We start from the raw sequence: 14,102 nt of genomic DNA on the forward strand, positions 1-14,102 counted from the left end.
TGCAGGGCAGTCATATGTAGCGTCCCCTGAAGCACCATGACCTAAAATAGCCTGGCCGTCGTCTTGTATTCAGTGATACCTGTATGGCTACTAATCCAATTGTTGTAAGATGACTTCTGTCTGTCTGTCTAGCAACACTGAGCTATATCCTGTAACGTTCCTTTAATCTGACACCTGATGGTACGGTACAGAGCATGACTAGTTCTGAGACTTCTGTGATAATAAAATGGAATGAAACCTATGTGACTAGTAGATTCATCTGTCACCTTAGATCTGCTTTTTTTTATGACCATACAACAGATGGGGAACCGCAACAAAACTTGCAACAAAAAAAAGCTGCTTTTCCACAACATGGGGCTTTAGGCTTTTTTAGGCCAAAGCCAGGTGTGGAGGTAGAAATAAAAGAATTTCCTATTCCTGTAGTAGCCATTCTTGGCTTTGGCTCAAAAAATCGCTACAAAATTTGCAGCAAAAAAAGCTGTATTCTCTCAACGTGGGGCCTTGGGCTTAGGCCGGGGCTCCACGGGACGTAAACACTGCCATTTGGCTGCGGAGGAAACACCGCGAGAAAAATCACAGCGATTTACAGTCAAGGTAATGTGGATGGGATTCTAGTGATCCCAGTGAATCTCAGCATGTCAATTATACCTACAGAAATGCCAGCGGTTACCCCATAGGTATAACTGTAATAGAAAGTCTGCAGAGGGAGCCTCTGAGTTTTCTGTCTAAAGCGCTGTGAGAAGAACTGTGATGTGTTGCTGCCCTGGTTTTTCCTGCAGCATTTTTGCTGCAGGATGTTCGGTGGAGCCTTAGCATCAAAGTGGGTTTTGTAATGAGAATACTTACGATTGCTGAAGGTCCAAACTCTGGGACTGGCAGCATAGCTAGGACGGCTGTTTGACTATAGCAGTATGTGCATATGTCTATTGCAGCTTTATTTAGACTTATCAGACTGACAAAGAAAGCTGAGTAAGAGTGGGCTATCTTAGTTGCAGAGAGTTGAATGGAGTACAGCACAAAGTGGACATATGTGCCAGGGGGACATGGAACCCTCATTTCCATGATCATAAAGGTCCCAGTGGTCAAACTCCCAGCGATCACTTTCCTCTAGCCATAGGATAAGTGTTTTTTAGGAGGAAAACTCCTTTAGCCTAAGGCCCCACATAGCGGGTCGCAGCAAAAAAGCGTTGTGGGAAAAAACTGGGTGGCAAAGCATTGCATTTTTTTTTGTTTTGTTTTTGTTTGTTTTTTCCCCGCAGCGCTTTTTAGAGAATCACATTCACGCATTGTGGAAAAATACGCCCCACAGGTACACTGCAATTTTCCAAAGCGTTGCGGTTTTGGAAATTGCAGCAAGTCAATTATACCTAGGGAAATCCACAAAGGAAAATCTTTATATTATTTCTTATTATTTTTGCAGAGCAACTTTGCCCATTATGTGGGTTTCAGTCACCACTTGCGAGTCCTAAATTTTGTGTCAAACTACTTTGACAAGATGGATCCAGCCTCATCTATCTATTTAGAAGTCTCAGACACTGTGTTCGATGGTGTGGAAGTCAGAATCTTCGAACCCAAAAAGGAGCTGCATGGGTCATTGCAGCGCAGCATTATCTACGTCCATGGTGGAGGATGGGCCCTTGGAAGTGCAAGTATGTTGTTCTGAAGGTACAGGGTTGCTTGAGTATTTTTGGATTAAAATGAAAAACCTATTCATCTGTTGAATGGTTTTGCAAAAATCAAGCTGAAGCGTTAGTGTTTGCTAGGCGGACTCCCAGATGGTTTATGACAATGCCAGGCAGTCTGTAGAAAGGTCAAACTGCAAACAGAAGCTGAATTTTCCCTTTTTAGTTTAGCGTTACGCAGTAAGCGGTCTGTCACCGAATGGCTAGTTTTCCAGATAGCTAGTGGCCGTCTATATTTAATAGTATTCCTTAATTGTGTTAATCTGTAAATGCACAAACCAGTGTCTTATTGGTGATACTTGTATTTCCAGCAAGCCACTGACAAAGAGCCTATTGAAAGGCTATTCTTCTCCTACCTTTCTTATTCTGATCTGCGCCACTGTTCCTGAGATTTTTTTTTTTTTTTTTTTTTTTTTAATATTCCTTATGCAAATTAATCTTCAGAAAGCACAAGGGGCGTCCCCTGTGCTCACTGAAGATGCTCCAGCGATGCCTTCTTCTGCCGATGCCTCTCCGCCACATCACCAGCCGGCAGAGCCGACTGTACATGTCCATTCGGCCATCTTCCTGTGGCCTCTGACACAAGCGTCCGTTCGGCCACAGGAAAATGGTCGAACTGACATGCAAAGTCTACTCTGCTGGCTGATGACATGGTGGAGAGGAGTCGGCAGAAGAAGACAGAGGCATTGCTAGAGTGTCTTTGGTGAGCACAGGGGACACCCCCTGTGCTTTCTGAAGACTCGTTTGCATAAAGAATAGATTCTAATTGTTGAATCCCTTTAAAGAGGGCCTTTCACAACCTGGGGCACATGCAGTTTTATATACCCTGTAGTTCTTCACAGCCAGAAGGGCATTTCTGACAGTCAGTCAGGAACGCCCTTCCTCACAGCAGCGTCTATAGCACGGTACTGTGAGAGCAGTGAGGAACGCCTCCCTCCCCTCCTGATAGTACTCGTCCATAGCTACGGTATCGGCACCGATGGCTGTTCACCAGGGGCACAGATTGTGAAAGTCGACAGTGCACTGAATTCAGCGCACTGTTGGCTTTCTAGTGGTATATAAAACCACATGTGCCCCAGGTGGTGAAAGGTCTTCTTTAATGTCTATCGACTGCTTAAAGGGGCTCTATCATTGGAAAAAGTAATTTTTAACTGAACATATACTTCCATAGCCTTTACAAAGGCTATTCCACACATACCTTTTGTATGTAAATCGCTTCAGTAGTTTTTGAATGAGCCTGCTTTTATTCATATGCTAATTAACATTAGTACACTGGAAGCCTCAGCAAGCACTGTCTCTCCTGTGTGTACAGCACAGGCTGCTGCTGATGACTCCTCTCCCTGCTCACACACACACACACACACACACACACACACACACACACACATACACACACACACACATACACATCAGAGAGAGGAGTGCTCGCTGAGACTTCCAGTGCTCGCTGGAGGCTAATTAGCATATGAATAAAAACTCTCATTCAGAAGCTACTGAGGCGATTTTACATACAAAAGGTATGTGTGGAATAGCCTTTCTAAAGGCTATGTGAGTATGGATAGAGCCCCTTTAAGGCTTAATTCACACCAAATTTTTGCATACAATTGTCAATATGTGCCTGGAACCAAAAAAAACTGATTTATAGTGTATCCAAAGACTACTGGTTGTTTAGTAATGAAAACCTATTTTTATATACAATGAAATCTCTGAGACAACCAATTATGTAGTGGTTCTCTCAAAGAAGATGGCTACTATACATAGTATGGTACAACATAAGGGAATAAAGGTGTCATCTTCTGAAACTGATGGACCTGCTCTTCAGTAATCTATTACAAAATTCTGAGTTAAAGAGAACCTATCACTAGGGAAATGCATTGCAGTCTACAGATAACATGTTCTACAGAAGGAGCTGAGCAGATTCACATATAGTTCTATGGGTAAAGATTATGTATAAGGCCAAGGCACCACTTTGCGGAAAAGCAGCACTAAAGCGCTGTGGGAAGAAGCGTGGCGTGAACGCGTTGCGGTTCTTCCCTCAGCGCTTTCAACAGAATGTTCACGGAGCTTTCCTCCGGACTTTCTGTTACAATTATATCTATAGGAAAGTCGCCGGTGTTTCCATAGATATAATTGACATGCTGCGATTTTCAAAACCGCTATGGTTTTGGTTTATTTTTTTGTTTGTTTGTTTTTTGTTTTTTTTTTCCCGCAAAGTGGGCATGGGAGTCACATGAATCCCATCCACTTTGCAAGTACTGTAAAACGCAGCGATTTTCACTGGTGTTTTTCAGCCAGGGGGCCCAGCCTTACTTGTCATTGCTTCCATTAAAATCCGTGCTCTTTATTTGCTAAAGTTGAGGAGGTTGTCCTATCAGTAGCTAACTGGCACCCCTCTAAGACTGTGCATAGAGAGATCACTGTCAGCCTGGGTTCACACCAGCACTTCGTTTTAGTTTGGGGATTCAGTCCACGAATTGGCTTGAAAAATTGACATTTTTCAGGTGGAAACCCGGTGGACCACATTATAGTCCATCAGATCTGGGGGGGTTTGTGGGTAACATCAATTTAAGCGGACCGGTTTCTGTTTTTCAGGTGCCCAAGCAAACTCGAAGAACAGAAACTTTAACACATTTGTGAACCTAGAGTTAACACATTCATTTGAATAGACACTGTATAATACCTTGTTTCTCCTGTGGAGGCACTGCTGAGAAAAGAAATGCTTACGATCAGGTTTCCTTACAGATCAAAACAGAATGCTGGGGATCCTAGTGTGGGGATGGGGACACTTCACTTATTATTATTATTATTATTATTATTATTATTATTATTATTATTATTATTATTATTATTATTATTATTATTATTATTATTATTATTATTATTATTATTATTATTATTATTATTATTATTATTATTATTATTATTATTATTATTATTATTATTATTATTATTATTATTATTATTATTATTATTATTATTATTATTATTATTATTATTATTATTATTATTATTATTATTATTATTATTATTATTATTATTATTATTATTATTATTATTATTATTATTATTATTATTATTATTATTATTATTATTATTATTATTATTATTATTATTATTATTATTATTATTATTATTATTATTATTATTATTATTATTATTATTATTATTATTATTATTATTATTATTATTATTATTATTATTATTATTATTATTATTATTATTATTATTATTATTATTATTATTATTATTATTATTATTATTATTATTATTATTATTATTATTATTATTATTATTATTATTATTATTATTATTATTATTATTATTATTATTATTATTATTATTATTATTATTATTATTATTATTATTATTATTATTATTATTATTATTATTATTATTATTATTATTATTATTATTATTATTATTATTATTATTATTATTATTATTATTATTATTATTATTATTATTATTATTATTATTATTATTATTATTATTATTATTATTATTATTATTATTATTATTATTATTATTATTATTATTATTATTATTATTATTATTATTATTATTATTATTATTATTATTATTATTATTATTATTATTATTATTATTATTATTATTATTATTATTATTATTATTATTATTATTATTATTATTATTATTATTATTATTATTATTATTATTATTATTATTATTATTATTATTATTATTATTATTATTATTATTATTATTATTATTATTATTATTATTATTATTATTATTATTATTATTATTATTATTATTATTATTATTATTATTATTATTATTATTATTATTATTATTATTATTATTATTATTATTATTATTATTATTATTATTATTATTATTATTATTATTATTATTATTATTATTATTATTATTATTATTATTATTATTATTATTATTATTATTATTATTATTATTATTATTATTATTATTATTATTATTATTATTATTATTATTATTATTATTATTATTATTATTATTATTATTATTATTATTATTATTATTATTATTATTATTATTATTATTATTATTATTATTATTATTATTATTATTATTATTATTATTATTATTATTATTATTATTATTATTATTATTATTATTATTATTATTATTATTATTATTATTATTATTATTATTATTATTATTATTATTATTATTATTATTATTATTATTATTATTATTATTATTATTATTATTATTATTATTATTATTATTATTATTATTATTATTATTATTATTATTATTATTATTATTATTATTATTATTATTATTATTATTATTATTATTATTATTATTATTATTATTATTATTATTATTATTATTATTATTATTATTATTATTATTATTATTATTATTATTATTATTATTATTATTATTATTATTATTATTATTATTATTATTATTATTATTATTATTATTATTATTATTATTATTATTATTATTATTATTATTATTATTATTATTATTATTATTATTATTATTATTATTATTATTATTATTATTATTATTATTATTATTATTATTATTATTATTATTATTATTATTATTATTATTATTATTATTATTATTATTATTATTATTATTATTATTATTATTATTATTATTATTATTATTATTATTATTATTATTATTATTATTATTATTATTATTATTATTATTATTATTATTATTATTATTATTATTATTATTATTATTATTATTATTATTATTATTATTATTATTATTATTATTATTATTATTATTATTATTATTATTATTATTATTATTATTATTATTATTATTATTATTATTATTATTATTATTATTATTATTATTATTATTATTATTATTATTATTATTATTATTATTATTATTATTATTATTATTATTATTATTATTATTATTATTATTATTATTATTATTATTATTATTATTATTATTATTATTATTATTATTATTATTATTATTATTATTATTATTATTATTATTATTATTATTATTATTATTATTATTATTATTATTATTATTATTATTATTATTATTATTATTATTATTATTATTATTATTATTATTATTATTATTATTATTATTATTATTATTATTATTATTATTATTATTATTATTATTATTATTATTATTATTATTATTATTATTATTATTATTATTATTATTATTATTATTATTATTATTATTATTATTATTATTATTATTATTATTATTATTATTATTAATTTTTTTTTTTTTTTTACATAACTGCTTCTAAAGTAAAAATCCCTCCAGTTTCCCATATAACTTTACTATTCGGTTAGCTCAAGGTGCCACTGTTAAATCCATTTTTCATTACTTAAATATGCAGTCCCTTACTTCGGCAGGGTACAGCATTACTGTATAAGTTTTGTCTTTTCCATATTGATTATATTACTTATCATGCACATTTTAGGGACACGATCCTATGACAGCCTGTGTCGACAAATTTCTGAAGATGTGAATGCAGTTGTCGTTTCCATTGAGTAAGTTTTAACAATGATCTGGTTTCATTCTTCAGCATGTTGCACATTTACAGAAATCGGTGACCTCATTTAGTAATGAATCATATTTGCATTTTTGCTCTCACACCCATTGTGGAAATGTGCCCAGCTCTCTCCCATATTATCGAAGCAAATAACCAAATGTTTGCTGAGCAATTCATTACAAAGTGAGGATGAATATATGTCAGCATGATGTGATTTGTAACATTATTTTTCAGATTATCCAAGAGACTTTAATTTTATTGTTAAACTAGTCATTGGCTTAGAAAGGGCTCCTTGTTTGCATCCACATTCTGCCAGCTTTGGCTGTCACACTGTTATGGGAGTTGTAGTGTCCCAACTGTGTATACAAGGAGTAGTGAGAAGTAGAGATGAGCGAGTAGTGAAATATTTGAGAATTGATATTCGTTTCGAGTAAAGCTTCAATATTCGACTACTCGATCAAATATCAACTCCTGTTAGTCTATGGGAAAAAATGCTCATTTCAGGGGAAAACACTATTCGACTAAAGGAGAGTCACCAAGTCCACGAATAGTAGGAGGAGAGGGTTTAGTAGGAGCTCTGTGCAGTTAAAGTGCAAGGACCCCATTATAGTCTATGGGGTCCGTGCTCTTTAACTGCACATCGCTTGCAGTTGCGCTGATGATCTGTTCGGGGGTATCCTCCTGCGGACTCCTTCCTGACGGGAGGCAAGCGCTAATTTGAATTGGCCCTTACTCGTCCTGCAGAACCAGCATTGATTGGCTAAATACTATATAGTGTACAGCATTAGGCCAATCAACGCTGGTTCTGCCGGAGGCTCGTCTGTGAGGAGGCGGAGTCTAAGATCGGACCACAGCAGTCTCCCTTGTGGTCCGATCTTAGACTCCGCCTCCTCACAGACGAGCCTCCGGCAGAACCAGCGTTTATTGGCCGAATGCTGTACCCTGTATAGCATTCGGCATGTCAATGCATTCCTATGAGAAAGTCAGCTCCCGCATAACCGCAAGCTGCCAGCTCTCATGACTAGAAAAGACAAGCCTGCTGCAGAACCAGCATTGATTGACCGAATACTATACAGTGCATAGCATTCGGCCAATCAATGCTGGTTCTGAATCGAATCTTTACTGCGAGTGGTGTTCGATTGAGTATGAGTATTTCGAACACCGTAGTATTCGTTTGAATACCTACTTGATCGAATACTACTCACTGATCTCTAGTCAGAAGCTGTTGTGGCACAGCTGTCCTGAGTTACCCACACTAGTGAATGAGCATGCTGGGAGCTGTAGTTCCACTGCTACTGAAGTACCAAAGGTTGCTGTACCCTTGTGCATTGTGTAAGCATACTTTACACACAGTTAAGGATTATCACCTTCTGTATTTATTTGATTCTATGTAGTAATTGTAGATGTAGTTTGAGCAATTTGCTTGGTTAATCCTCTAATAAAACAATAGTTCTAAGAAGAAGCTTGTCCGGAAGGCATTGATTTGGTGGGGATTATATGTAATGTTTGGTTATACATCATCATTAACTTCTCTTTTCTTACAATCTAGTGGTTGTGTTTCTGAAGGTATATCACAATTACCACATAATGCTGAATACTTTTTCAATATGATATTAAGTTGTTTTTTTTTTTTTGTTTGTTTTTTAATTCTTCATTATTATTAAGTATTACTAATAATGACTATTGTATTATATTTTCTGTATGAGTAGGCATTGTTATTTGTACATAAAGTAAATTATGTAGGAGGACATTGACACTACTGTTAAGGTCCATTGCTCTTGTCTGTCATAGGACAAGAGCAATAGTCTTTAACAGCAATAAAGTGGTTGACACAGTCCCATCTGTCTGCAATTGCTCCCTTTCACTCTTATGTAAAAATCATGACATAAGCTTTCTTCCGTAAAGTTTGTTACTTTTTGGAAGAAAGTCACACCTAAAGGACTTTCTCTTCCTTTAAAAAAAAAAAAAAAAGTAGTGTTCTAATGTAAGGAAAAAAGAGCATGGGCATGTGTAATGTGAACTAGAAGACTTGGCCCGGCTTCTCTCATCTGAAGTACACTGAACACAGTGTCACAGTGCCATCAGTACAATCACTCACACACACACACACACACACACACACACAGATTGAGGCAGCCTCAGAGTACAGAAATGCTTCACTGGAGCGCTCATCACGGGAACGTGGGTCAGAAGGGGTCCTATCGCTCATGAGATGTACAGGATTTTATTAGACCACGCATGCCATGCTAAGAATTCTGTGCAAGGAATATGCAAATTCCTCCTTGGCAGGAAAGAGGAACCTGCTCTAGTCCCACCTCTTTAGAAGGCAGTTCCCTATAGATCAGTACCTGGTTTTCCTGAATCCTTGAGGCATCACCTTGTTATAGAAGCCAAACCAGAATACCTTCCAGAAAAGGAAGAGGGACTGTTTGCAAACGGCTGTTTTAAGGTTGTTGACTCTTATCAGCAGGGTAGTGGCTGTGTCTTGGGGATCAGAAGGGGTACTGTGTCTCATCCCTGTGTATCTCATGGTGGCGATGTCTCCTTAATTAGACATAGGATTCCTTTTGATCAACGGTCTCTTACACAACTAGTATATATCGGTTTCACACTGATGAATGGCAATAACCATGAAACTGCTGTCTGTGGGATGGGTTCAGATAAGATAAGATAATCCTTTAATAGTCCCACAGTGGGGAAATTTCCTCTTCCTATTGGAGATATTCTGGCTTTGCCTTTGTTCCCAGATTGTTCCACTAGGTTTGAGAAAACCGGACCTTAACCTACAGGGAGCTGCTCAGCAAAAGATGGTGCTAGGGAAAGTTTCTTTTTTCCCAGTAAGTAGGACTTATTTGCATATTCCTTGCTAAGTCAATGAAAGCATACCATGCCAGTGAAAAATAAAAACTTAGTATTTATGTGGAGCCCCTCTGTGCTGCAGACCTACCTTTGAATGCCATGTTACAGATTCAGAATAGTTGTAGCTGTTCATGGTCGCTCTCTCTACAAGTACAGCTTCAGACAAGTGGGTTCAGTCCACAAGACTGACTTTATTTCCCAGACCAAACCCTGAGTCGGGCCCAATATTCCTTCATCCTAGTCCTTTGATGCTAGGAATCCCTGCTCTACTGTCCTGAACTGTAATCGTATTTTCAATACAGAGACAATAAAGCCATGGAGGGAAGGACAATGAAGATTTTATTGGTCACTGGCAGTGGTATGTGTTCATAGACTGAATCATAATGAACAACTTTCAGCCCTTCAGTGACGTGTTGCTGTCCTCTGGGGCTGCCTGTATGTGTGTTATTGTGCTGATAGCACTGTGCTCAGTGTTCTGTAGATACAAATCACACTGTTCCGGATCCACCCATGTTCAGCTCATTGCATCATAAACACTGTAGACCAGGCATGCCAAACATGCGGCCCGCGGGCTGCATGCGGCCCTTTACAGGCATATCTGCGGCCCGCACAAAAGTCTCAAACTTTGTCTATAAACTTTAGAGACAAAGTTTGAGACTTTTGTGCGGGCCGCAGATGTACAAAACTCACGATCAGCACTTCCAGCTCTTCATTCATTGGCCCATATCCCTGCATATGACCTGCTTACGTGATCAGCAGCCGACCAACTAGCTCCGTGTCAATCCATGACGTGTGTACTTTGGTCGGCTGCTGATCACGTAAGCAGGTCATATGCAGGGATATGCAGCGCCGTACCTCTCATGAAGCGACCGCTTCAGGTGGCACTATGCCGGGGCCCCAGGGTGGGGGGGGGGCGGCATTTTTTTGACCTAAGCCAGTCCAGGACAAACTGTCCTGGACTGGCTTAGTGTCACCATCTCGACAGGGAAAGTGACCGGTGGATTGGGGCGGCCCTGCTGGACGCAGCGCTGTTCCAGCGGCCGCCCCTCACCCTTTGCAGAGAGCAGGTCTCCCTGCCTGCTCCGCTCTGCCCCCTCCTCCCTCCACTCCGCCCCCTCCTCCCCACACACCGGGTGACGTGGCCACGTAATCAGGCCCGCACCCGACGTGTGCCTGCGTCCTACGCGGTCTCACAAGACTGCTGTGCAGGCTGAAGAGCAGAAGCAGGTAAGTTTCTGCAGAAGAAATTGCGATTTTTCAAGTATTTAACCCCTATACTAGATTTATGATGATTGAGGGGGTTGGAGTGCTGGGGAAGGGTTGGGGTGCTGGGGGAGGGGGGCTTTTTGATGTCTCTGGCCCTTCCTTGGGCTTGAGGACTTTTTTTTTTTTTTTTTTTTCCTCCTTCAGTCTGTAGTGCTCCTATTAACCCCCAAGTGCAAGAATTGCAAGTGGGTGGGGAAAAAACAGTCCTCAGGCCCAAGGAAGGGCCAGACATCCAGAAGCCCCCCTCCCCCAGCACTCCAACACAATAATGGTGTCTGCCAGCTTTAACTGAGGTGCCATTTTACCGGCAATTGCAGGCACCCGGAGCAAGATTCGGGGCCTGCGTGCATTTTTATGGCAGCCGGGAGCCTTGTGAGGCTCCAGCCTGTCATTCTATACTTTCTATTGTAGGCAACTCTATGTAGCCTGCAATAGAAATGCTGGATTTTTGCGATGCATGGTAATAGTGATCAGTCCCCTAGGCTCTAGCCATTAGCTGCTGTGTGCGGCCCTCGCAACAACCTCTTGTTACTCATGTGGCCCTCGAGGTACCCTGAGTTTGACATGCCTGCTGTAGACCACATAGAAGCGATAGAAGATTCTGACATGTTGTAATACGTTTTCATGTGTTAAATTACTGTTCAACAACTGTAGGTAAGCAGTTGAAGCAGTTCAGTGCTCCTCATATGCTCACAATTTATAGAGCCTTAGCTTGATATGTCATCTATTAATTGCTTTTTAACTCTTGCATTACAACTGCAATCCAAAAGAATGGCTTAAGTTTAATGTAATCTTTTGGGCAGATAGTAAATGGTAATAAGAATAGTCAAAAGTATAGAGAATAATGAGGCTTCCATAAGCTAGTATAATAAAATAACTTTTGAATTGATGTATTTGCGGAGCTCTCCAGTTAAAGCCTTGGATGTGCTGGACCAATGAGTACAGTGTTTCTTGTATTAATATTATCTTGTCTAGAATTATAAATCGCCTCATGTAAAAGGAGTCTACCACCACCAAAAAATCAAACCTAAACCTCTTTATATGCTGTTGCAGCAGTAGGTGGTGACAGTAAACATATTTTTTTTCTTTTTTGTCAAAGTGCAGCCATCTTTATATTTACCTCTTTATTTTTATTTTACAAAAACAACCCAAGTAGTAACAGAATAAGTAAACCAATAAGGAAGCAGCTAATGTCAAGTAAACCAGGAAACTTCCATCTCTGACTAAATATATAAAATATATAGTCAACAAAGCTCCAAAAAAAAGTAGGGAAGACGGATGACACCCCATGGTACCAGGCACAAAGAAGGTAAAAGGTAGAAATAAGAGGAGGAAAACTTCAGCTCCTAGTTCAGTTTGTCAAAGCCTCATAAGTTCTCTAAAGTTTCAGGAGCAATGAAACATGATCCAGGGAGTTCAGGAGGAAACAAAGGAGTAACGGAGTTGTGTGCATTCCAGAGGGATGCCATTCCAGTAGTCTTCCAGATGGCTGGGTACAGGCTCAGGCAGCACTTATAAAGTGTTTAAGGGCAGACTTCCAATAGGCTTGTAGGGAAAGATTAGATGGTTCTAACAGGAAGAAGACTGGGAAGACTTTCAGGAGTATGTGATCTACTCTGTCCCTTAAGAGCCTCAACCCAGGACAGGACCCATGTCCTGATGTGGCAAAAGAGTACCCTTCTCAGTGCCACAGCTTCTTCATAGAGGGGAGGCATTCATAAACCTCTTGTATAGTTTGGAAGGGACATGATACCACCATTATTTACGTGTAAATCAATCATCTTTTTATTAGTATGCCAATGACCTGTTCAATACATCCAGAATGTGACCGCATCTGCTGGAGCACCCACCTTTACCTGGGGTCACTGCACCTCAGGACCCTTTATGTTAGGTGACTGCACTAGGTGGTAAACACAGGTCAAAACTGATGCTTATTTGTATACCGATTATAACTTGATTTTTTTTTTTTCCGTCAGTATGGTTACACTAGTTTGTTAATCGTACTACTAATGGTTCGTACAACAGCATGTACTATAAGTGGTTTAGATGGGATTTTTGTGGTGATATAAACCTTAGCTCATTACAGCCAATAAAATAATATATTTTTTCTTCTTTACTTATGGAATATTTGTCTGTTTTGTTTGTAGGTACAGGCTAGTACCAAATGTTCATTTTCCAGAGCAAATAAATGATGTATATACAGCTACAAAGTATTTTTTGCAACCGGAGGTACTTGCCAAGTATTCTGTTGATCCTCAAAGGATTGCAATTTCTGGAGATAGTGCTGGAGGAAACCTTGCAGCTGCTGTGTGCCAACAGGTAACATACACGTATACTTTTCATATAATCTTCCCATATTTCATACATGTTAAGAGGAACTAACTACCTACTTTATATTGAGATATTCTGTATACAGTTAATATCTACTTGCATATTACACAGAAAAAATCCCTATTAAAATTTAACTTTTAATAAATTCCAATAAAACGCAAATCCCCTTCATTAAAATTAACTGGTGGTGCCAGAAGACCTTAGAGTTAAAGATGTAAAAAAGGACTCCTTTAGGGGTGCATAATGAGTGGGACTCAACCCTCACTCTATTTCATGTAGTCACCACTATCCATATATTAGGTGCACTGCCACTGTTTCAATAAAGTAACTCTAATGATGTCTCCTGACATTCCAGATTCTGTGTTCTACATAGCAATATAGAAAAGATATACGTGAGTTAGAGTTTTAGCGAGTTAGGTCCTCTATCAGTGGCTGTTTCACCTCTGTCCCGTCAA

The 14,102-nt window shown here is 35.4% G+C and overlaps 1 protein-coding gene across 1 annotated transcript in view; it reads left to right on the top strand.

Annotated features, from left to right (window-relative positions):
* The window catches only part of NCEH1 (neutral cholesterol ester hydrolase 1), a 29,998-nt gene that overhangs the window by 5,511 nt on the left and 10,385 nt on the right, over positions 1-14,102 (top strand). The window contains exons 2-4 of the mRNA XM_075268673.1: positions 1,421-1,649; positions 7,120-7,189; positions 13,464-13,635. Coding sequence (XP_075124774.1) covers positions 1,421-1,649; positions 7,120-7,189; positions 13,464-13,635 — 471 coding nt within the window. The remainder of the gene's footprint in view (positions 1-1,420; positions 1,650-7,119; positions 7,190-13,463; positions 13,636-14,102) is intronic.

This window comes from Leptodactylus fuscus, chromosome 3, assembly GCF_031893055.1.
Source record: "Leptodactylus fuscus isolate aLepFus1 chromosome 3, aLepFus1.hap2, whole genome shotgun sequence".
Taxonomy (NCBI): domain Eukaryota; kingdom Metazoa; phylum Chordata; class Amphibia; order Anura; family Leptodactylidae; genus Leptodactylus; species Leptodactylus fuscus.